General features: G+C 41.0%; 1 protein-coding gene across 2 annotated transcripts; it reads right to left on the bottom strand.

Annotated features, from left to right (window-relative positions):
- LOC148028883 (dimethylallyl, adenosine tRNA methylthiotransferase) lies at window positions 1-24,891 on the bottom strand. 2 transcript variants are annotated; one of them, XM_087687650.1, is made up of 7 exons: window positions 24,568-24,885; window positions 24,409-24,497; window positions 24,167-24,308; window positions 1,826-1,921; window positions 1,549-1,674; window positions 1,183-1,445; window positions 1-724 (listed from the first exon to the last, which is right to left on the bottom strand). In XM_087687650.1, exons 1-7 carry the CDS (start codon window positions 24,770-24,772, stop codon window positions 611-613), a joined length of 1,035 nt encoding a protein of 344 aa, XP_087543776.1. In that variant the 5' UTR covers window positions 24,773-24,885; the 3' UTR covers window positions 1-610. The 2 variants fall into 2 exon arrangements, with proteins under 2 accessions (XP_087543776.1, XP_087543777.1); XM_087687651.1 differs by lacking the exon at window positions 1-724 and adding an exon at window positions 755-1,010 and having other exon boundaries at window positions 1,090-1,445; window positions 24,568-24,891.
- Window positions 24,892-26,184: the final 1,293 nt, after the last annotated feature.

The following is a 26,184-nucleotide window of genomic DNA, read 5'->3' as shown; positions in this document are numbered from 1 at the left end:
GCTTAAAGAAATCGTCTTTAATTTTACAGGTCACAGAAAAAAGTTTTCGTGAGCACTACTGTCAATGCCCAGTAAGGCAGCTCCACAGTAACAATGGACGATGTCATCATGAGCCGACGACTGTCCTTAGGGCAGGCAAACTCTGCGCAGGCTTGATTGTGTTGACAGACTTTAACAAACAACGCACCGACACGCGCACGCTAGTGCAAGAGACCGATGATGATAACAAGATTACGAGGTCCTGCACATGTAACGCCACCACCGCTTCCAACTCCGTCAACACCATTGCCTCTTTAACTGAAGCAAAATGAGAATCTGAACACACTTTTCAATGGATCTCAAGGATGTCTACTAGTCACCAAGGTTCAAAACAGCAAATTGCAACCTTATCAACAACCCTGGCTGTGAACGATTTCACATAACATAACGAGCCTGGCTTCTCTCACTGAGTCTGGACTTCTGAGATGTCCAAACTCTACATGTTACAAAATCAAAGAATCAAAAAGGAATGCATAGAGCTCAGCATGTGGTGAGACATGGTTATTCAGATAAAGCAAGCTGGGAAAAACCACACAGCCCCAATAGTACATGGGACAACAATAGAGGGCAATCAGGAAGAGCTTACTACTCCAGAAACCCACGGAACAACAACAGGTGCGGTCGGGTGGCTCTTCCTGTAATCAGGTGCATACTTTCCTTTAAAATTTAGTCGAGGTTGACTAGCCTGTCATAGAAGATCACACACATGATTATACAACACCTTTGCAGACTTAAACGTGCATAAAATGAACATGGGTATCCACTAATTTCTCTAAATTCTTCCCATTAGGACAACTATAAAATGACCTGACCTGTCGTTGTACTACTACCTACAAAGATGTTCAAGATCTGTACTGGGCAATGCGCAAGTAAAATGGCATAATCTGGAGAGCCGATGAATCCAGTTTTGCAAATGCACAAACATGCACACGCACAACAGTAGAGAGGCTGTCACATGCTGTCCAGACGACCTCTGGAGAGCCGATGAATCCAGTTTTGCAAATGCACACACATGCACACGCACAACAGTAGAGAGGCTGTCCAGACGACCTCTTGTACGTCTCAATATTCCTTAATTTCAGCAACCTTTACGTGCCAGGGATGTTTTTGAGAGAGAGAGAGAGAGAGAGAGAGAGAGATGACCTGTTTCAGCCAACATTCTTGATGTTTGTGCTCGTATATGTCTGGAGAATAGCAACCTGCCTCTTGTGGACAAAAAACCCAAATGTTACATATCATTTGACCGGGTTTCACAGTTTTTGCCTGATCTAAGCATGCTTGGCAACAGTCAGCTGCACTTTCAACATGAAAGTTAAGCCCCCACTTTACAGCTGACCCATCATAATCTGTATGTGGTTCAGCATGACACTCTGGAGGGACAGTTCTACCAGGGATGATATTATCCTCTGCAATACACAAACAGAAGCTAAAATAGTTGAGTGTTTTGACATAATGATATCTTTGAACCACCTTGCAAATCATAACAAGTATCTTATTGAAACCACATACCAGTCTCCTCAAGTTCACCAGACTCCACGTGAATATCTGGAGGATCAGGCTTGGACCATCCTATGTCCTCAAGTAGTGAATTCCAACCAGCCTCTAATATATATTTCATTCCTTCTGAACGAGCCGCTAGAATGCACAGCAAACAACCAAAACCCCAGTATCTCTTTAGTATGCTCTACATGCTTGCATGTAACTTTACTTCAAGCCTTTCATAAAAGAACCTACTTAGTCTTCAGCTGTGCTCGAATAACATGTCATGGCAAGTTCCTAGCCATACCAGCAACTCGAGCTTCTTGTGGTGATGAGCAGTTCTTGCTCTTAGTTTCCTGCTCCATAATCTCTTCCAGTTTTTTCCTGCGCCAATCTTCAAGTTCTGTGTTTACAAACAAACAAATTAAATACAAATGAGCTTTATTGAAATCTGCACGCAATAATATTCAACTTTCATTGTCAGGCTTCAACTGCAAGTCCCTGTGTTTTGTCCACACTATTCTTCAAACAAGGATGGTAATCACCAACCTTTATAAAATTCTACTGGGTGTCAGTTTGCCAATAGTACTAGTTCATCATGTTGAATGGAAACACCATCACATGTCAACAACTAACACAGCCAAAGTGCAGATAAAAAACAAGGAAAATGGCCATCAAAAGCTAGCTTAGTGAAAATAGCAGGACTTAGCATCAAGATTTGCTGTTTTCACTCAATCCTTCTGTCCTGTATCGTTTTTTTCATACTGGTCCTCCCACAGTTCATTCAACCCTTGTTCTACTTCAAGTTCTTGATCTATCCCAGCAGATCATAGACACTAGTAGCCAAAACACAGGCATCCATCTATGTTCAACATCTGTGCAGTATTCTGAACACCTTTAAAGGCCAAGGCTCCCAATGCTGCCCATAAATAAATGTCCTATTGACTCAGCCCAGAATACAGAACAAAACACTTTGATATGGTCAAACATTGGAATTTTTGGAGCTCTAAACAGGAGCCGTCCTGGCAAATGTAAAATCAACATAAGCGATCCAGTTTTGCTTCAGCCCCTGTGATTCCACATAGACAGCAATATTGATCCAGATGGCAGCCTAGCCCTCCAAAACAGACTGACAGCAGTCACAGGCGTGGAGTAATTGCATGATGAATTCAATAGAGAGTGAATGAGAATGAAAAAATTAATCAATGCACAACAATACTCAATCACAAATGAGAAGTGATGTATTAATATGAGAGAGAGAGAGTACAATGCTCAAGGCGATCATAATGAAAAATGCCACACTTTTGTGCTAATGATGCACAAAGTGTCTTTTTGTAATAAAATGAAACCCTAACGGCTTAACCGTCATAGGAAACCCTAAATTAAACCCTGACCCTAGTGTCACTTAACTTAGTGCCTAGGACACTAGGGGCTACAATTTTATTTAATGATAGTTTAAATGCCTAAGAAGCCTGGATCATGGATCAAAGGGAATCAAGGCGTAGTCCATGAGATTATCTACAAATTCCCCTCCATGAAATGGGCGGACCGGTCTAAGAATAATGACAAGATCCTAGAAAATAAAAGAAATATAAGGTCCTGGTTACACAAGTTCATCCAAGTGCATATAACAACCTCTGATGGTACAAAGTATGACAAATCGTGGAACAAATGAAATCAAGTTCAAGGCTTGTCGAAAATCCTAGAGCATTGGTTGAGGAAGAGCCTTCATGAAAAGATCTACCAAGTTGTCTTCAGTGGGTGCATAAGAGCATTGGTGTGTTGGAGCCATCTGGTACATATTGAAGATCTACAAGTAACTTGCACAGCCAAAGGCACTCCATTATGACTATCAACATTGCTCTGTACTCAAATTCACAACTCGAAGTAGCAAATTTCTTGCTGAACCAAGAAACAAGAGATGTACTCAAGAGGTTGTTGCCACTATGAGAGACACAAGAATATGAACCTCAAACCTAATCTCTGTCAGAATATCCATGCAAAGAGATTGAACACACTCCACTGTGGCTATCAACATTCCGTTGTACTCAAATTCACAATTGGAAGTAGCAACTGTAATTTGTTTCTTGTTGAACCACGAAACAATGTACTCAAGCAATTGCCACTATGAGAGACACAAGAATCTGAACATCGAGCCTAATCACTATCAAAATATCCATGCAAAGAGATTGAAGAATCAGCCTTGCAAAAAAGGCCAAGATCTTGGGTACCATTAAAATACCAAAAGACATGCTTCACTGCATGTCAATGAGAAATTGAAGGGTTATGCATAAATCTGGTCAAATGGGAGACAATAAACTATAGATCCGACCTCGTGTGACATAGATAAATCAAGCATCCAACAGCTTACTAAGATAACGTAGAATCAAAGGATCAGCTACCATCATTAAAAGTGAATCTGAAACCAAGCTCTTGTTCGCTATAAAGTTCCTTCATGTGTACAGTCCTATTAATCTCCGTATATAAACTTACGGGTGTGAATACACCCTTATTTGTTCCCTAACATATAAATACATTTTTATTATTTGTGTACGTAACACTTACTAGTACACTCACATTCAGATTCTCACACTCACTCTCAACTCTGTTCATGCTCCATTTTTGTTTCGCACTCCATTGCACTCTGACACAACAAATTGGTATCAGAGCTCCAATAACAATGTTCGCATTTCCCAAAAGTGCGAGTCAGTTTTGCATGCGAGAAGAAGCCGTTCACCTTTCCTCTCAGTCATTGAGAGCAAGTAAGTTGTCGTTCAGGTCAAACTAATCAAGTCTATTCGTCACGATTTCAGCTGACGACAAACGTGGTAGCAATCGGTTCACTGTTCAAATATGACGGTCATCAACAGACGAAGTATAGCATGTCGACAGATGATAGGGCGGTCCTAGCATGAGACAACAACAAACAGCGTGGAGGCGAAGGCAAACGACAGCATCGTCCGCGCCCAGACAGATACCATGCACCAGGTCAACGACAACAAGACTAACTGACAGACACCACGCATCAACAGGTGTGGGCAAACGGGCACCCAGTCAATAGTTCGTGAGTTTTTTTTTGTGAAGTGGCTTTTTTTTTAAAGCCATGGTTCATGTGTGCAAGCACAGTCTTCAAATTAGCGTCTTCTTGTGCCTGAAAATTTGGGGGTTCTTCCAAATCTGATGCTAGTCATACATAATAGTGATAGTGGACCCGAAAATTGCAAGATTTGAAGATTGTGGGAGAGAAAGAAGGAGTCTCACTTGTAGCTTTCTTGCTTGCACAATGGGGGAATACACACAAAGGTGGAGGCTGAAAATAGTTTTCCTCTTCTTAGTTGTGTAAGCCAAAAAGAACTCAAGTACAGAGAAATAGAAAAACCCTATATATGGGTCTCAAACCAAACTCAACTAACTAAAGTGGCATACTAATTGAGCCACGAACTAGAGTAGATAAGGATAGCTATCATCTAGCTATTATTCATGGGCGGTGTACCAACCGCATCTGCAGCTAACAAGTTGGTGACATAAATGCACAACGGTCACCCTGGCATATCACGAGTGAAGCCCAATATCTCACCACTCCCCCTTGAGTTCAACCCCAATTCCTGCATACCAAGCAGGTCTCTGCTTTGAAAATTTTGGGGTTTTTAATGTATCAGTGAAATTTTGCTCAAATGAGCCAAATTTACAGACACTGGTGCACATTTGGATCTGAGAAATTTGAGGCTTTTGTAAAATTTTGGCAACTTCTACTAATTTTGCCCATTTTATGCTCTCGAGATCATGTATTAATGCAATCAAGGCAGATTGGTCAGTAAAATTTTGGGACTTTTGCTGAAATTTAAGAAGTTTAGCAAAATTGATGTCTGAAATGTATATAGGGGACATTGCTGAAGCAATCTTGGTGCTATAAGCAATGAGATTTGTCTCCCATTTGTGAGATTTTGGAGAAATTGCAAAGAATTTTGATGTTTTTGGTGTATCAAAAGTTGACTTGGTCACATATGTATGTAGTACACATGTTGGGCAGCTCCCACTGAGTTGATGTATTGCTGAATAGTCATGTTGCAGCAGTCTTAGTATCATTTGCAAATGTGGGATTGTTGCAAATGTATTTTTGGTGATATTGCTGAAGTGGCAGTCACCTGCAATCATGTATGCATGGAATATATGCTGAAATTTCAATTATACTACTGAAAGTCATCCTTTCTACTGCTGTATATGTACTTGGACTGAATCTTGCTCTTATTGTCTGAAAATTTGGGCTGATATTAGCTCAATATTCAGCTCATTATTTCTGTCATAAATTGCAGCATTGATTTTTGGGTGCATTGCTGAAAAATGGCTGCAAATGCTTCTAACAGCAATAACACTAAATCCCTTCTTGAAATCAAGAGGTTTAATGGCAGTAGCTTTGACTTGTGGAAGGACAGGATGCAAGGCATTTTGTTTCTCAACGATTGTGATGATGCTCTTTTGGAAGTCAAGCCTGCAGCTATGACAGATGAGGTTTGGGCTAGACTTAACAAAAAGGCCACTGCATACATTAAAATGGTTGTATCTAATGATATACTTACAGACATTAAGCATCTTGATACGCCTTATGCCATATGGAAAAAGTTGGACACTTATGGAAATAAAACTCTAGTAAATCAAGTGCATCTCATGCGCAAGCTTGTAAACATGGAGTTGGATGAGTCTATGCCAGCATCGCAACATTTGAGTGCTTTCACAAGGATTTTGAGTCAATTACACGACTCTAGTTTGCGACCCTTCAATGATAAATTGAAGGCTATTTTCTTGTTGATGACTTTGCCTAATAACTAGTCTTTGGTTATTTCACTAAAAGCAACAGCCCTGTTTTAACCTTTGATGGCGTTAGGGGCTCTATTCTCAATGAGGAGATTAGAAGAATGTCTAGTGGAGAAAGCAATGGTTCAACTCATCATCTTAGAAGTAGGTTAGAAAATAGTAATGTAAGAAATAAAGGTAAAAGTAGGAGTAGAAGCGACGGCAAATAGCAGGATGTTACTTGCTATCGATGTGGACGTAAAGGGCATAAAAAGCCAATTCTCGATACTACAAAAAAGAGCAAGAAAATAAGCAATAGCAAAGAAAGAAAAAGAAGAAGACAAGAAAGACAATGATAGCTCTCCCTCAAAAGAAGTTGCAAAGGTAAATGTTGCATCTAGTGTGGTCATTGAAAAGCTCTCTAACAATAGAGAGATAATTGTTAGAGTCTCATGTAATGATGTAGATGTTACGGAAACAACAAGTGATATGCACATCACTAAAAAGGAGGTAATTGATGCCTTACTTTCAGCTCATGATGGGCTGTCTCAATCATGGATAGTGGACAGCGGTGCCTCTTTTCATGTAACTCCCTCTTTGGAGTCATTTTCTGAATACACTGCAGATTGCCTAGGTAAGGTTTACTTGGGCAACAATTATGCATGTGAAATAGAGGGTGTAGGTACCATTCACTTGGCCCTTGAAAATGGCCAAGAGCATATTTTGCAAGATGTCAAATACATACCTGGCATAAAGAAAAGTCTAATATCAGTTGGGCAGCTTGATGCAAGAGGGTATTTTACTACCTTCATTGGTGGATCATGGAAGGTCCACAAAGGACCCATGCTGATTGTTAAAGGCAATAAAAAGGGAGCTTTGTATTATTTGCACTATAAAGAAAGCATTACTTGGCAAGTTTTTGGCTCTAGCTGAAGTTCATTCACAAATGGAACTTTGGCATAAAAGACTTCACTATATGAGCCAAAAAGGCCTTCAAGTTCTCTTCTCTTTAGGGAGATTTAATATAAAAGGCTCAAGTCTCGACTTTTGTAATGATTGCATACATGAAAAACATGTGAAGTCTCCTTATTACTCTGGAGTCATTAGGAAGTCCAATTCTCTTGACTTAGCACACTCTAATGTGTGCACCATGCATGTTAATTCACATGGCAATGCACGGTACTTTGTCTCTTTTATTGATGATTTCAACAGAAAGTCATGGGTATATTTGTTAAGGAGTAAAAAGGAAGTGTTGGATGCCTTTAAAAGGTTTCATGGCTTTGTTACCACATAAAAAGGACTAAGTTAATAGCTATAAGAATGGATAATGGAGGCGAGAATGTTTCTAATGAGTTCAAAAAGCTTTATGAGATACATGGCATTAAGAGGGAGTTAACAAGCCCTTACAATCATGCATCAAAAGACATAGCTAAAAGATATAATCGCACACTTTGTGAGAGAGTCAGATACATACTGTCCACAGCTAATCTCCCGCATCAATTCTTGAGAGAGGCTCTTAAAACTACAGTTCATGTGTGCAATCGCTCTCCAAATCATGCATTAGAAAATGGCATTCATGAAGAGATTTGGTCTAGCAAACCTACTTCATATGACCATTTACATGTCTTTCGTAGCCTTTGTGCATATTCATATAAATCAAATGACTAAACTACACATGAAATCCATCAAGGGCATCTTCATGGGATATGGAGATGAGGGAGAGATGGGTTACAGAGTTTAGCTTCCTCAAGATAGGAAGATAGTATGCAATCGAGACGTAGTATTTAATGAGGCAAGATTATTGAAAAATGCTACACATGGTGATCTTGGCAAAAAGAATGTTAAATTTCAGCATTAATAGCCAGCCATTCAGCAACCATTAGTTGAAGATTCTGTCCCTTTTGATGCTGAAAATGAGCAATGACATATTGTGCTACAGCTAGAAGATAATGGACAGCAAATAGATGCACATGATAGAATAGGACAGCACAAAAAACATGCTGAAAACAAGTTACAACAGCCACAAAGGACAGAAGGCAGCCAAAGAGGATTCAACCATCTTTGCATTGCATTTTATTGATTGATGAAGGTGAGCCTCTGACATTTAAAGAGGCACAATCATGTGAAAACAAGAGAAAGTGGAATCTTGCTATGCAAGAAGAGATGAAGTCTATGTATGCAAATAACACATGGGAGCTTGTACCTTTGCCCAAGGATAGGAAAACTATTCCTAATAAATGGGTTTATAAGGAGAAATGTATTGATGGGAAGCCCAAATACAAGGCACATTTGGTTGCTAAGGGCTATACACAAAAGAAATGCATAGACTTCCAGGAGGTTTTTTCACCAATGGTGAAGATGACTACGCTCCGTGTTTTGTTTGCTCTCACTGCATCCATGGATTTAGAGTTGGATCAAATGGATGTGAAGATTGCTTTTCTTCATGGTAACCTGGATGAAGAGTTGTACATGAAACAACTCCAAGTTTTTGCTATTCCAAGGAAAGAGCATTTAGTTTGTGAGCTGAAACACAGCTTATATGGGCTGAAACAAGCCCTAGATAGTGGTATAAAAAGTTTGATACTTTTATGCTCAGCCATGGATTCAAACGCAATCATGGATATCACTACTTATACGCTAAAAAGGTTGATGATGAAAAGCTTATTGTGCTGGCCTTGTATGTGGATGACATGCTGACTGCAGGAAAGCATAGGAGTAATCTACATGCTCTTAAAAGGCAGCTGAGTTCAGCCTTCTCAATGAAAGTTTTAGAAGCAACTGAACACATTTTGGGATGCACATTAAAAGAGATAGAGGGCAACACTTCTTGTTTCTCTCACAGGACAAGTACATTAGCAAAGTACTTGACAGATTTAATATGGCTGATGCTAAGCCTCTTGGTGTGCCTTACCACCATATACAAAGCTTAGCAAAGCTAACTGCCCAAAAGACGATGCAGCTGCTACTGCTATGACGGGCATACCTTATGCATCAGCTTGTGGTTCTTTGATATACACCGTGGTTGCAACTCGTCCTCACATTGCTCATGCAATGGGAGTTGTTAGTAGGTTCATGTCTAACCTTAGCAAATCGCATTAGGAAGCAATGAAATGTATCTTTAGATACTTAAAAGGTACACAAGACAAGTGTATATGCTATGGAAAGGATACACTAGAGTTGCAAAAATTCTGTGATTCGGACATGGCAAGAGATTTTGACACTAGAAAATCTACCAATGGGTATCTTTACTTTGGCAGGTGGGGCTATTTCTTGGTGTTCAAAGTTGCAAAAAAATGTAGCACTGAGTACTACAGAGGCTGAATATATTTCAGCCACAGAAACTTTTAAGGAAGCTATTTGGCTTGGCCCTTTGGTCAAGGATTTTGGACTTTCTTCACATACTCTAATACTTAGTTGTGATAGCCAAAGTGCAGTATGTCTGGCTAAGAATGCCATGTTCCATGCACGTACCAAACACATAGGTATTCGGTATCACTTCATTTGACAGGTCTTGGATGATGGTCTTGTCACACTGACTAAGGTCAAACCCAAGATAACCCTGCCCATATTCTCACTAAAAGTCTTGCAAAGGCTCAACATGAGCATAGCATTCGATAAGTGGGAGTTGGTTAGCTTAAAGGTACCACTTCAACCCTTAAGTGGAAGGTTATTGGATATAAAGTCCCTTCGAGTGTGAAGTCCCATTAATCTCCATTGTCATAGCGCGTAGGGTTGAAGGTCACCACAAGGGTTTGGCAAGAAAACTGGACAAGATAGATGGAGATGTATCTTCAAGAGATAAGTAGATAACAATGAATGTTTAAAGGTTCAAGAGGTACTTCACAGTTAATCACAAGGGTTTGAGAGAGAATAATGTATGGGAGTTCAAGAGCTTAGACTCCGGAGATGGTAGAGATAAGAGAAGGATTGAAGATTTCAAGCCAAGCTCTTCAATATGTTAATAGAGATTACAACTGCATGTTCTTAGCAAAGATCACAAGAGTATTATCTCATAAGTTCTGACTCAAATCAAGCTTGTTTTCTTGACTATAAGAGCAATCACCAACTATAAAATCAAGTACAATATGTTGTCATGTATCATAAACTCTACATCCCATCATTCATACATGATGCCATAGCATGAATCAACTTTGCGTTATTACATTCAATGTAGACTGTTAGGGACAAAAGCTTATGAGTCAATTACAAGGCTTGTTGAAAGAGAAGTGAAACCCAGGAGGAAGAAGCTTGGTGGTGAGAGCTATGGCGGATGGAGAGCAACAGCCGAGAGAGAGAGAGAGAGAGAGAGAGAGACTCAAAAGTGGGAACTCCAATAACCACAATGTGTGGCCGAGCCTTCCTTTATTCAAACTGTCACTAAAAAAATAAAGAATAAGTGATTGTGACAGGCGCCCGCCACCTGCAATGTGTAGTGGCAGGTATTGTCAGTGTAGTAATACATGGGCAGCTAGGCAGAGGCGCCTTTACTCCCAACAACCTTCCACGTATAGGCGAATCTGCCCCAATGAGAGAGAAACTAGAAACGACAGTACAACATGTACACATGGAAAACAGGATGAGGAAAAAGACGTCATCTCATCCAATGCCCATCAATCTCTTGAGGAAGGCAAAGCGCTCGGTAGTAAGGCTTTTCATGAGCAAGTTTGCAGGATTCTGCTCAATCGGAATCTTAACAAGGTCAACAAACTTGTCCTCAACGACCTCGCGAATAAAGTGATGCCTCACCTCAGTATGTTTCGTCTTTGCATGGAAGACCGGATTCTTGGCCAACTAAATGGCACTCATAGAGTCCGAATGTAGTGTAGACATAGCATCAGTTATACCAAGATCTGCAATTAAACGGCCTAACCAAATATCCTCCTTGCAAGCCTCTGTGGCTGCAATATACTCGGCCTCTGTAGTAGAAAGAGTTGTACACTTCTGCACCCTGGACATCCAAGTGATAGCCTCTCCAGCATAAGTGAACACGTAGCCAAAAGTGGACTTCCTACTATCTGCATGTCTTGCATAATCAAAGTCAGTGTACCCCACGACTCCTGTATCCTAGCTGCCATAGCAAAGGCACATATCTGATGTGCCCTTCAGGTACCTCAAGATACCCTTCACGGCATCCCAATGTTTCTTGCCACGTATAGTCATATAACGTGCTACAACCCCAATTGCAAAAGCTATATCTGGATGGGTGGCTATCATGGCATACATAAGACTGCCCACGGCTGATGCATAGGAAATCTTGGCCATCTCAGCCCTCTGCTCATCTGTATGCGGACAATCGGCCTATAAAACCTTCACAAGAGAAGGTAAGAGACAGCCAATAGGCTTAACGTCCTGCATACGCAAGCGCTCAAGGACTTTATGAATGTACTCCCTCTGTGACAGATAGAGAAGTCCCTGAGATCAATCGCGCATAATGCGAATACCAAGTATATGAAAGACCTGTCCCAAATATTTCATCTCAAAGCTCTTCTTGAGCTAAGCCTTAAGAGCATCTAGCTCCTCATGAGCTATCCCTGCTAAAAGTATATCACCCACATAGAGTACCAAAATCGGTAAACAACCATCACGAACTTTCTTCATATACAAGCACGGATCCATAGCACTGCAGCTGTAGACTTGAGACTGCATGAATGCATCAAACTTATGGTATCATTCCCTAGGTGTCTGCTTCAAGCCATATAGACTCTTCTTTAGCTTACACACTAGGTGTTCCCTGCCAGGGTCTGCAAAGCCCTTAGGCTACTCCATGTATATCTCATCATGCAAGTCCCCATGTAAAAAGGTTGTCTTGACATCCATCTGGTACAAGTCCAAGTCAAGCTGTGCAACCAAGACCAAGACTAATCGTAGGGTGTTCATCTTGACCACAAGAAAAAAGACTTCATCAAAGTCAACACCATGCTCCTGCTTAAAACCCTTAGCAACCAATCGAGCCTTGTATGCCGGCTTGGGATGTCCAAGGATACTATTCAGCTTGTACACCCACATGCAAGGCAAAGCCTTCTTACCCTGAGGCAAGGAAACCAAATCCCAAGTCTGATTCTTATACAATCAATCAAGCTCAAATTGCATAGCCCTCTTCCAAGAGTGACAATCACCCCTACGCATAGCCTTATCATAAGTGAGAGGCTCTCCTGTATTTGTAACCAGTACATAATCCATAGAGGATGCAAAACGGTCAGGAGGTCGTCTATCTCTAGTAGAATGCCTCAATCCAAGCTCTGCTACCTGACCAATATCCTATCTAACATCAGCATGTCTAACATCTGGGCCATGAGCATCAGGTGATGCTGCACGCTGTCTAGCTAGCCGTGGACTGTACTGAACGGTAGCAAGAGCTCCTCTTGAAAGATAACTCTACGTACCTCAACCACTTTTTCAAGCTGCATATGCATTTTGTCCCCATGAAAGATGACATCATGGTTGTGGATCACTTTCCGTGCCTGCGGATTCCAAACGGTAATCCATCTCTCCTGCATCTCCATAGCCAATGAAAATGCATTTGACACTTTTAGGATCCAGCTTATTGCGTTTGTCCTTGGGCACATGGTAGAATGCTTCGCATCCAAAGACACGCAAATAATCATAAAAGGGGGGCTTGCCTGCCTATACCTCCTCTGCAACCTAAAAGTCAATGCCACTGCTAGGCGACCTGTTAATGAGATGCACTGCAGTGGTAACTGTCTCAGCCCAAAAGTACTATGGTACCCTTTCCTAAATGGTCCTATTCATGCGTTCAGCCATACCATTCTAGGATGGGATGTAAGGGATGGTCAACTGATGCTTAATACCCCGCTCATCACAAAACTGCTCAAAAGCATGTGATACATACTCACCCTCGTTATCTGACCTTAGGCATTTGAGCCTTTTTACAGACTGGTTCTCTGCCAATGCAAGCCAATGCTGAAATGTCTCTAAGACATCGGATTTTCTCTTTATGGGATAAGCCTAAACCTTACATGAGTAATCATCTATGAAAGTAACAAAGTACTTTTGTCCCACCAAGCGACTGACAGGGCATGGATCCACATATATCTGAGTGCACAAGTGCCAAGGGCTCATCTATGCGTTTCTTACCAGACTTTTTATGCGTATTTCTAGTCTGTCTACCATACAAACAATGAACACAAGAATCAAAATGCGATTAGCAGAAAATGCACTAAAACCACTGCTAGAACTGGCTAAAAGAGTGAATTTCTCCAAGAGAAACACATGTCCACCAAATATGACCAAGATAACATCAAATAGTAAGTACTACCCTCATAGAAGTACTCAAAATCTGCAAATTTCAGCTTGCTATGATAAATGATAGCAGTATGTAAAACTGTTCCAAAATGAAGTAATCACTAATACATAGGTCACTGCAATTGCCAGGTAGCAAGATACATCCAACAGTGAGTTTCCAAGGGCAAAAAGGTACCAAAACTATCAAACCAATAACCTGTTAGGCAAGAGACATCTCATAGGTCTAAAAGTCATGCATGTAATGGGTCTCGGGGTAAAAGAATAGACCAAACACAAGCACAACTGATAGAGCAAGAAGCTCAATACATAAACATCCAAGAAGCATACAAAACTGACAAACATGTGACATAGATAGGTGTTTGCCCCAATAGGCGTATCAAATCAGCCTACTACAGACAAACTGCACACATAAAGCTCTCAAGAGAACAAATGCATATAACTATCCCACAAGCTCAAGCTCATCTGTAAATAAGACTCTATGTACATCCGAATATACCAAGAAACTCCAACTAGAAGTGAAGTCAGATGCAAAGAGAGCAAGCAACGCTCTAATACATCAAATACATAGTATCAAACATGCCAAATCCCAATAGGATACATCCGAAGCATAAATCCCAAGCTATCTCAAACCCATGAAGCATAAGCTTGAAAGCATTCAAAGAGCATGTAACTGACAAACAAATGTAATATCCACTAGATCCAAAATGCTCAAATATATCTACAGATGAAGCTCCAAGTAACTACCAAGCATGGGCAAACCAAGTGGCATCCATATCTGACCAAAGCATAAATACAAGAGGCCTAAATATCAAGCAATGACAATAGGCATAGACCAGTTCAAAGCATGCCAACTAAAGCCAAATGCCAGTGAAGAACAACCAAGTTGGAGTTTAATACAAGCTCAAAAGCATTCTGAAACCAAAAAGAAGCATTTGACAACCTCCAAATATATCGGTATGATCATTCAAACCTTCAAGAAGCACCCCGTATTCATGAACCAATCCATACACCAAGTAAATGAGCTTCAATCCACTATATTACAGCAAGAAATTTACTATTATATGAAGCTCAAACGGTACTTAAATCTGCTCCAAATCAGTCCCAAAGCATAGACATAGCATCCCATAACATCCTCGCATCAATAGGTATCAAACGGGCATTGCCAAGAAACATCAAACAATAAATGTTAAGTGCTGCCCTGTTTTGACAGTCCTGGGACTACGTATACAGCAAAGGGCTAAAGAGGAAAGCACTCGAATCGATCATAGGGAGTCAAGCACTAATGCGCAGGAGTCAAGCAATGCTCGGGAAGGTTGCTAAGAGTGCCGAGAAGCCAAGAAGGAGCAGGGAAATGCCGGAGAGCAGATCAGCCCAGCCCCCTAAAAATGCGCCGAAATTTGTATTCGTTGTTCTTGGGGACTGGGAGGTCTTCAACAACCCTGGAGGGCACTTGGCAATGTCAAGGGGGTTCCAATGCAACCCAAGAAAAAGCTGTTCAAGGTCCGGGAGCTTGAGGAGGAGACGGGAGATCGAAACATACCTGAAAATGAAGGTGCCATGGCTGCCATTGAAGCTCGGGTTGAAACTCTTCAAATCCGGGCTGAAGAGAATGCCAGGCAAGCTCCAATGCCTTTGCTCTGAAACCAGTTGAAAGGGAAGTGGAACCCAGGAGGAAGAAGCTTGGTGATGAGAGCTATGGCGGATGGAAAGCAAGAGCCAAGAGAGAGAGAGACTCAAAAGTGGAAACTCTAACAACCACAATGTGTGACGGAGCCTTCCTTTATTCAAACTGTCACTAAAAGAATAAAGAATAAGTGACTGTGACGGGCGCTCGCCACCTGCAGTGTGCAGTGGCGGGTACTGTTAGTGTAGTAATACACGGGTGGCTAGACGAAGGCGCTTTTAACCCCAACACTTGTAAAGCAAAGAGACTTGCTATAAGAGAGCTTCAAATTGAGTTCCTAATAAGGATAAGTTACCATAGCTAAGAAATAAGAGAAAAAGCTCTTCTTAATTCAACTCAAAGCATCTATGAATGATCCACAAACATTGCCCTACCATAAGGACACATAATACTTTCACATTTGACGAGATGTCTTCTGTAGAGTAAAAAATGAATTAAAAGAACAATGCTGTAGCTAATTCTCTGAATATGGCTGAAGATATCAGTCCCAAATCAACCCAAATATCTTTCGGAATTCACCTCTAATGATAGCATAAACTTCCCCTAACATGGTGTCGGTGCATTTGGTGTCCAAAGTCTACCACGGGGTAAAGAGACAACAGGGTGAAGGTAAATTCAAGGAGAGGAGTAGACGGAAGAAAAGGGGTTTGAAAAAATAGAAGACGTAGAAAAATACCCTCAGAAAGAAATAGAAAATGAAAAAGAATACTAACAGAGATGAAACCTATTAGTTTATTTCAATATTATGAGAAGATAAAACCCTAATAGACAAAAACGTGTATAAAATAATATCTTCCTCTATGCTGCTCAAATCGCCAATCTGATGCTTCCATTGGCTCCGAAAGGGGGATAAAATACCAACACACCTGGCCAGAATTCTACCAGATCACTCCCTCTTCATCTCCCACTTCAGAGTGTTGTTCGCTGCCTGAAAACAATGCTCGTGCGTCGCGCAATTTCGCTAATCTTTCTTTTTGCATAAAATCCTCTCAAATTGGCTGAAAGCTACATGCTTTCTTTTATACGTCATCCTAATCTAGACGTTGTCTATAGTTTTATGAATTCTTATAAGAGAATATCTAAAATATCAAAAATGGACTAAAACTTGTCCAAAAATCTAATATTTTTAAGCCATGGACACTAACGCTAATGTCTAAAGTAGCATTGGCTCTCTAAATCTAAAAGGAAGCCACACTCTAGATTTTTTTACACTGCGCGTAGCGGCACGACACTGTGTGTATAAACTTACGGATGTGAGCAAACCCTTATTTGTACCCTAACATATAAATACATTTTTATTATTTGTGTACCGTAACACTTATCAATACACTCACATTTGGATTCTCACTCTCACTCTCAGCTCATACGAAGCTCTACTCTAAATCAAGCTTAAATTCTGCAATTTGACAAGTATTGGTCCCAAAGACAAGCCTGTCATCAACATAAAGTACAAGAATAACAAAATCAAATTCCATAGTCTCGATAGGGCTATTCTAAAATCCAGGCTGCACTACATGAGAATATATGTGCGCATACCAAGCCCATGGAGCTTACTTTAAACCATATAAAGCCTTCTTGAGACCACAGATTTTGTACTCAGAGCCTTTGACTTCAAATCCTGAAGTCTAAGAAACATATTCCTCTTCAGTGTGATATCCATGGAGGAATGTTGTCTTGATGTTCAGCTAATGCACCTCCCAATGAAAGTGGGCAGCAAAGGCAATAAACAAGATGATTCATCAAGGCATGGCAAGTCCGCATGAAATAATCGACACGCGTGGCAAGGCAACAATTGAGTCAACTAATTGATCATCAACATAGCATGACAGGTGACGACTAGCAGGTAACGTTTTAGGCAAAGGGCGCGAACAATGCAACAAGTCCACATGATGGTTGGTAGGAATGAAGGCTGCCTAGAGTGTCGGCTAACAAGGTGACCCAACATGCAGTTTTTTGGCATTGTCGTGGCTAATACAAAGCAGGTAAGGGCTAGGCAAGACTGTCATGGTGATTAGTAGGCATCCACGTGAGGTCAAGGCAGCAGCTATTGAAGTCTAAATAAGGGTAGACCGGGATGAAAAGACAAACTAAGCAATGTTGTAGATGGTGTGGCAGCACAAGATAGGTGCACAAGCACTAGGTGGCTCACCAATCGAGGTGGATTGCACTTCTCACGAGGCGAGATAGACATGCAAGGTGTAGACACTAGCAATGGCTAGCAACAACGGGCAAACATAGGTGGTGGAACTAGATGTGCAATCGCCAATGAAGAAAAAAGAATCAATGCAAGGGCAATGGCTCGTGGGACAATCAGCCGAGGTGTGATGCTCAATGGCAATGGCTACTAGAGTATGTTCACGAGTGATGGCAATGGCGAGGAAGGTAAGTGGCTCTAATACCGCTATTGGCCCAAGTGTGGAGTAATTGTGCAATTAATTTAATAGAGAGTGAATGAGAATGAAAGAATTAATTAATGCACAACAATACTCAATCACAAATGAGCAGCAATGTATTAATGAGCGAGAGAGAGTACTATGCTCAAGGTGATCACAATGAAGAATACCATGATTGTGTGCTAATTATACACAAATTGTCTTTTTATAGCAAAATGAGACCCTAACGGCTTAATTATCATAGGAAACCCTAAATAAAACCCTAATCCTAGTATCACTTAGTGTCTAGGACACTAGTGTCACTTAGTGCCTAGGACACTAGGGGCAACAACTGCATTTAATGACAATTTAAATGTCTAGGGAGCCCGGATCATGGATCAAAGGGCATCGTGTAGCCCTTGAGATGGCCTGCGAGACCAAAGGTCAACAGGCATATCTTGATAAGGTGAGAGATTGGGCACTACTAAAAGCCTATCGCATTTACATCATTAAACTAAATACAAAAGCTGGTCATATCACCAAATAACTAGCACACAAGCCACCAAAACAACCTGAAATAAGAAGAGATACAACACAAAAGTGAGCACACAAGCCCACCCAAAGCACCATCAAACAATCACAATACTTGTAGGCCAACATCCCACAACCCCTCCATAGAAGCCCCAACATGACCTCCAAGATACTGAAAAGAGGAGACCCCTGCAGGCCACACACAAGACAGGTAGCACCAGTCTAAACACCCCTTCCACAAAGCCAAATGTTAGCAACACTTTGAACTCCCACAAGAACCCAGAAACGCAAACGTAATAAATAAATTCTCAGCTACACCAATTGTGCGGTACCCTTTGATACAACAAACCGCATCACATTCCTCCAAAGTAGCAGCTCACTTGACGACTCACTCCAACCACCAAGATTATATTCTGAAAGAGACCATTGTTAGAGGTAAAGCAGCCCCTGCCAACACATAATTTAGCCCAAACCATGTTCTTTTAGTGGTTGCTAATTAGATGCAAGATTAGCCTTGTACTCATCTTCTTCCCACTTCAAAAAGAGTTAGTAAAGGATATCCATGACCGTCCATAAAGATACAAATAGGAAGGGACTTAGTAGACCATAGTTCAAGCTTATGAAGCCTCTCTAAAGTCAAGAGGAAATCAGGCCAACGGTCCTCTAGAGTTTGAGAAGGTGGATAACTTCATTTTGAGCATGATATGGTTGTCAATTGGTTGGTCTTGCAGCAATTTGAGTCCTTGTCTTGGAAGTACTTTAGCCCTCTTTCTCTTACTTTCTCAACAGCCCCAACACTCCATCAAATGATTGAAGAAAGCTCTCCTGGAATTGAAAGAGTCAGAGAGGAAGAAAAGCAGCCCAAACAATCATCATATTCACTCCAAATGGATAGGGGAAGAAGAATACTAGCAGCCCATTCTTATTAGAATAACATGGGAAAAGGATAGAATGATAGCATTGCTCCAATACAATAGAATTGCTCCCTTCCCTCCTCAATTAAGGAGCTCAACACCATTTTATAGTGCTCTAGCATATTCAACTAATCATGTTGTCAATCAAGCTCATCACACTACATGTCATGCTCTCAAAAGCTTGCTTCATACTTGCTAAATCAGTCCAAGTCAGTCTTGATTGTCAATCATTGCCAAATATAGCTGCCACATCACACCATATCAGGTGCAATAATCGAGTGCTATAATCGACTTTGTTTCAAGGCTTTTCACCTTTGCCATTTTATAGTGCTTTGGCATATTCAGCTGATCATGTTGTCAATCAAGCTCATCACACTACATGTCATGCTCTCAAAAGCTTGCTTCATACTTGCTAAATCAGTCCAAGTCAGTCTTGATTGTCAATCATTGCCAAATATAGCTGCCACATCACAACATATCAGGTGCAATAATCGTGTGCTATAATCGACTTTGTTTCAAGGCTTTTCACCTTTTCATTCTTACTTTCAAGTTTCCACATAATCTCCTTTCACATGCCTATCAAGGCTAACCTTCATTTGAACATAGTAGAAGCATGTTCCCATGGCTCTACATCTTATGCCTTATGCATTCTTAAAAGGTTCTTCTTCCACTGATCCACCATGGATCCAATCACAAAAAGGCACATAACTCAATAGTCATAACCCATCAGCACACTATCAAAGTGGAGCAAAAGGATAACAACCTCATCAATAACAAGTAGTAGGGCAATAGACCTGTGCTACTATTGTACCAATGCCCATCCATAGGAAGTTGTATTTTCACCTACAAGTTCCAATAGCTTTGTCAGAAGCTGCCTAATGGTAGAAATAAGAAGCAAGACCACAAGCCCAGGGCATAACATCATCACATCCCTGTCAACTAGGGCTCTCTCTGTAATCAATACTAGAGCAATGCATGGTTTTGCACAACTATACCATGTCCATGTGCTTGGCTACCCTAATGCAACTACATGCTATAAAGATACAAGATGCTCAATGCATGGTAAAACACCTATAAAGAGTGCACAATTGTTTACTACTGGTGCATACAAAACTCCAAAATGACATCATCTCACATGTGTACAAAGTCAAAATGGGGTTTCCAAAAAAAGGCCCATCAGTGTTTTGCCACGACAAGCTGGTCAGCAGCATTTGTCAAAGGGTGGCAGCAGATTACATAGGTGAGCCAAATCTTGTGCCATCATGGCAACTAGTCGGCTAATTTCAGCATTCTCCAGCTATATATAGCTGGGTACCCTCAGCCTACCACACTAAGTAATTTTTGACTCCAGCGGTCTCTCACTCAGTCTGCTGTACACTCTCCATCTACGTATACCAATGTCCTCATTGACACATACCAGCTGCACATAAGGGCTGATTGGGCCAGCTTTATATCCAGCATTCTTTGCATATCAGTTCAGTCTCATTCCTTCATTTTCTGTGTTCTTTTCAATCTCTCTCTATACTCTTGATTCTCTTCAGTCATGCACTCTCACATGGTACCATCACCAAACAAGAGGAACCGAAGAACATGAACACAGAGAGAGAAGAGAAGAGAGAAACACATAAGATGCAGAAAATAGAAGAAATCTGCACTGATCTGAAAACGGAATGCTCAAGGTAGTCAAGCACCATCCGTCAAATTTGCAGACTTAGTACGGTACCAAACGTACACAAAAAATGTCAGACAAAATACGGTGTTTCGTATGACCATTGACAAATACATAAAAATTAAGGGTAGGCACTAAACAAGACCCAATGCCCTAGGACTCGTCACCTAAGAGCTCATATCACACGAGTCATCAAACCAATCGCTAAGGAGGGACTCATGATAGTCTCATGAAACTTTACCAAAATCATCTTCACTAGGAGATTGCCATCATCATCATCATACTTTGGCTCTCAAAACAAAAGCAATTTTCCAGCATGAGTAGCTACAATAGACAAGCTCCTAAATCCATACCTCATGTAAGTCGTAACTACCACTTTTATGTTGCCACCACTACAACACCTTTAGTAGCGAATCATCATCCCCTACAAGTATGTCGGACTCAATAGGGTTAATCTCCTCTATCTCCATGTAGATGTCTCTAAATAAGGCATCTTGCTCAACATTATTCTCTTTGTGCAAATTTGTTAACTTGAAACTTACTAGCTTGCATCATGCCATAATATTTGCAAGTCCATCAATAGACATTGGTTCTATTGGTGGCACTTTCTCAAGGTGAGTTGTGTGTAATGTGAAGGCTTCACGAAGAGGCTGAGGCGATAAGAGGTAAAGAATATAAAGATACAACTAGAAGTAGGGGAAGGGGAAGGGGAAGGGAAAAAAGAGTAGGTAAGGAAATAGAAATAGAGCTACACATAGGGATAAGACAAAAGTCACATTTTTCAAGCTCCAATAGTTACTTTTCAAAAAAGTAAAAACAAAGGATAAAAATGATTACTATTCAAACCAAATGAATGGCATACGGATCATACATATCCAATCAAATTCAATGAATCGTACAATATGGATCCATCCCTAGACGGAATGTGACTATGGGCACGCAACCCAAAAACAATCAAACCCTAGCCTCTCAAGCAAGTAACTCCCAACACGAGAGACAAGGTGGTGGCAACCAAAATCATGGATAGTGGCGAGGCCAAACCCACATCACCACCAATTGGCCATCATAGTCAATATCATTTTCAAATCCAAAGGGCATGTCTAGATGGTCTACTAAACATGAGGTACAAGTCCTCCCCATGGAGACATCAAAGACTTTGAGTTTAGTCCGCATTCACAAGTTGACTCCCAACAAGGCGACTGCTCTACCCAACCAAGCACATCATCTTCTATTTGGATCGTGGATAGTGGCGTCATCCATCATATGACCTCTATCTAAGACATTTTTCTATCAGGAGCCCCTCCAATTGGGAATGTTCATTGTGGAAACAACTACTCGATTAAGATTCATGGGCTAGGTCACATCAAGTTTGATACTAATGAGGACCAAAATCTCACTTCGCTCGACAATGTATACTATATCCCTCTACTTGGGGTGAATTTATTATCCGTTCAACATGTTGATTGAGGCAAGCAGTCTTCTTTACAACAACCATACTCGAGATCATAGACTCTCAAACCGGTTTAGTGATTGCTCATGGCGAGGCATAGTCTAGTGGCCTCTATGAGATAACAATTTCTTTACTAGCCAACAATTGAGCACTTGGAGTTCCACTGCTTCCAAGTTTTAACTACCAAGGTTGTCAAGTATGAAAATTACAATATAGTAGGGTACGATAAAAGACGGTACTAAATGGTACCACACAGCCTTGGTAGTTAAAATCAAACAAGACTGGACCACATAGCCTGTGACTCAATATTATGCATAACTTTCTCGTGTTTGGTATATGGATTCCATTTTCCGAGCACATCTTTGCTTGCTCTTTTGTCTTGTGTTCACCAATTTATTTCAACATTCCTTCATGCTTTCATAATTGCATCCATTTCTAACAAACACATCTATTATTATTTATACTATAGTTTAGAAGTATTTTTCAAAACCACCGTTTTCACAAAAATTTCAAGTGGAGAAAACTCACTTTCTTCCTACTTTTGAAACTCTCATTTCCGAACTGCATGGAAACTATGGGTATAAAAGATTCAAAGGCGACAACCACCATGACTACACGTCTATGTCCATCTCTATGAGATAGAAGACAATGCTTTAGCTTCTTCTACGAAGAAGCCATGGCTTTTGAATCGATCACCATCATACACTATAAATTTTATTTTGCAAACCTTGGCATATCTCGATATTGTTTTATGTTGTTGTCCATGTAGAGACTAATATCCAATTTGAAACTTGTTGCTTATATCTATACCCAATCATCAATTCCTTTAGGGTGTTGCCCTCTATGTTTTTTATGCAATGTTGTTACAACTATTTGGTTACATTCTGAACCTTAGTGCAATCGTCCACCCTCTTAAAGACCTTTCCCATCAGGATCTATCTGTGATTTTGTTGTTGCCCTTGGAGGTTACTCTTCATCACCATACACCTATAAAGATCTGTGTTCCACTCCCTTGGTTGTTGTCCACATTCATCTATTGTCTTCTTCAACACTCCCCTACCCAAAAATTGTGTTTTGCTCTCTCCATGGTGCACATTCTTTTTTAAGGTGGTGTTGTATTGTCAATGTCAAAAAATTGAAAGCAAAGCGAGCATCAAGGTATTTAAGGAGACCCTACTTGAACTCCTCAAAGAAATCCAGCAAATAAATCAATGGTTAGGCACAAATATCAGCGTCTCACTGGCTGTAGTAGCCGTCAGCACTACCAATGAAGGCTTACCGATATCCTTTACAAGACTATACAAGCAATGAGCTATACAAAAACAAACTGAATATGGTGGTACAGCCCCTCCACTATAGGACCAACAGCTCTATCTGTTGGCTCAACATCTGCCACAAATGCTACCACATTCTCTAGCCCAAACATCTCGAAGTTAACTATCCACTTATGGAAAGCACATCAGCGCTCTTACCTATCTGCAACGTATCACATCTCACAACAAGAGTATGCCACAAGCCCGTGTACAGATCTCCTCTGACTATTGTATCGAAGTGCAGTGTTGCAAAAGTAGATGCATTGGCTGAGACAAAGAGTGAAACACTCAGCCCACAAGGAATGCTGAAGACTAAAATCTGAAAGCAGAGCATGTACACGTCATGGAAGCATACAAATGTACAAGACCGACAAATAGGCTGCAGAAAAAGCAAATAACAATCGTGCCTTAGCTTGCAACCATGAATGTCATATGGCATTCAATCATTAATTGGCCGCACAGCTGGTAAGAAATGTATGTACGAAAAGAGATCTGCCTACTTCTCGGATCCGGGCCATATTACTAGCATCCTAGGTTCCGAGCAGAGCAGTGAAAAATGTGTTCCTGTCCGCAGTTCAGGATCATAAAACCTCTGGAAGATAAACCTTAGGCTTCCTGTTCAGACCAGAAATACCTAAAAGTCAAGGCATTAAACAATCACCTTGTTGCATTTGGCTTTCGTTGCCGGCAGCTCTGAGCTCTTTAAGCCTTGCGGTTAAGTTTGCGATTGCAGTTTGCTTGAGATATTGCACCTGTTCATCCTTTAACGAGCTCTGTGCAGACTCCACCCGAATTTCCCTGACCTACATAAATGCACCCTTCAAAAATGAATCCGACCGAGCGATGCACTTCGGAATAACACTAGCCACTGTGACTACAAAGGCGACAGTCAGGCAGGCTTACTCTCTTCACGAGCTCGACAGGCTCAGCAGCTCTCCAAACTTCAACGGCCTCCTTGATGCGACGAAGCTGCGCTTGGGAGTACCGGGACGCTGCAATGAAAGAAAACAGTTTCAATGGCTGGAAAAGATCTTGACGGTAGAAGGAAATGCACATCGCTACCTTTGAACCGGAGGTTAGGGTTTGGATTCAGGGAGGTGATGGAAGGAGAAGATGTGGTGGAGAACAGGTAGACGGGACTAAGGAAGAGTTGAAGAACGTAGAGAATGGCGACGATGTTACAGGTGCACACGAGAGCAGTGGCGCTCTTGTAGGAGCAGCGGGTGCGAGAGGGAGCCGAGAACTCAGAGGAGGAGAAGGGGGCCATGTAGGCAGCATAACACCACTCCGTCACAGAGAGAGAGAGAGAGAGTGAGAGAGAGACGCTCTAGAGCACATTCACAGCGTTTCCGGTGTCGCGTTACGGTCCATTGCCAGCCAACCTTCGTTTTCATCACCCACTCCCCCTCTGTTCATATGCAAAGCCGGCGCCTCTTCATTAGAGCTGGGTCGCACGGCATCTGCAAAGCCTGGGGAATTTGTGAAAGGTCCTGAACACCTTATCTTGCACCAGGGGGGCTACCCCATAGAATTCTCCACATTGACGCAAAATGCTAGAGGTCATAGGTCATTACTCTCCCATTGGACAACGTTTCCACTCATCGAGCTACTAGCAAATCTCATTTAGTATCCCTTCGAATGATGCAAGAAAACCCCCTTTTTAAGAAGGATTTGCAAGTTTAGACTAGGAGGATAAAAATTCCTCTACTCCCACAATCACCTTACTTTGTCATGTGGTTCTATGTCTATAATTTAAAAACTTACAAAATCTTTATTGGTAACATGATTTTAGATGTGTGTCTATGGGATCAGTCTATTATTGTGTACGCTAGAATTTACGTTGTCTGTGATCAATTGTCAAGATATTTGGAGTCGGTTCATGGTGCACATATCGGATGTTGTATGCACGTGTAGTGAATGCTAGAAGGTCCCCAAGAACAAAGAACTCTACAAAAGCTTCATAAAAGCAAAAAGAGAGTTTGCACGACATGAGACAAAAAGACAAATTGGGTGCAATATTCCCCCATGCCTTGTATTTATGGATTTATTTATTTTTAAGCTCAAAAATAGTCCACTTTACAAATAGCATGCTATTGGCTTTTGTGTTTGCTTTTGCTTAAATAAAGAGTAAGGCGTTTGAGCATCCAGGCTGTTCCCGAATACAAATATCAGGTAATGAAATATTTAGCTGACTGCCTATGCGCAATAAGTGTTTTATCAAGTGCTTTAATAAATAATCACACTTAAATAAATATTAGCCCCATGCCTTTAGTGATAAGGCCCATCAAAAATAGTAAATCTTCTAAGCATTTTAAATTCACGCCATCGCCTTGGTGCTACCCAACGCCATCACCACCTGCTCTATACATCAACTGAAACATTCACAATTATTAGAAAATAATAAGATAAAACCAACAAAAGTGAATACATAGCAATCTTCAACTACAAATAATTAAATAGGTTGGAACTTTGTCATAACCTTTGTTGAGAATCAGCAATCACACTCACTAAAACAGCCTCTTTGTATGGAGCTTCAGGGTCAAGGATATGCAGGCTAACTTATCCCATATGCACAATGGTGCCTACTGCAGTTTCCTACTTTCCTATAAAGCATTGTACTTGCTTCCTTTCTTAATGCAATGATAGTACTCTTTTCTTTTCAGTGAAGTGTCAATGTCA

This window comes from Lygodium microphyllum, chromosome 11 (assembly GCF_053477565.2).
Source record: "Lygodium microphyllum isolate KBCC chromosome 11, Lygodium_microphyllum_v1.1.10, whole genome shotgun sequence".
NCBI classification, from domain to species: Eukaryota; Viridiplantae; Streptophyta; class Polypodiopsida; order Schizaeales; family Lygodiaceae; genus Lygodium; species Lygodium microphyllum.
The sequence above is the reverse complement of the archived record's forward strand: the minus strand, read 5'-3'. Positions and strand labels throughout refer to the sequence as shown.

What these genes read in the sequence shown, in the direction of transcription:
- LOC148028883 (XM_087687650.1), bottom strand. Translation starts at nt 24,772, where the DNA reads ATGGCCCCCTTCTCCTCCTCTGAGTTCTCGGCTCCCTCTCGCACCCGC. An exon ending in CGAAAGCCAAATGCAACAAG is followed by an intron (nt 1,922 to 24,166) that starts GTGATTGTTTAA and finishes TTGTAAACACAG; the next exon opens with AACTTGAAGATTGGCGCAGG. An exon ending in TGGTGAACTTGAGGAGACTG is followed by an intron (nt 1,446 to 1,548) that starts GTATGTGGTTTC and finishes TGTGTATTGCAG; the next exon opens with AGGATAATATCATCCCTGGT.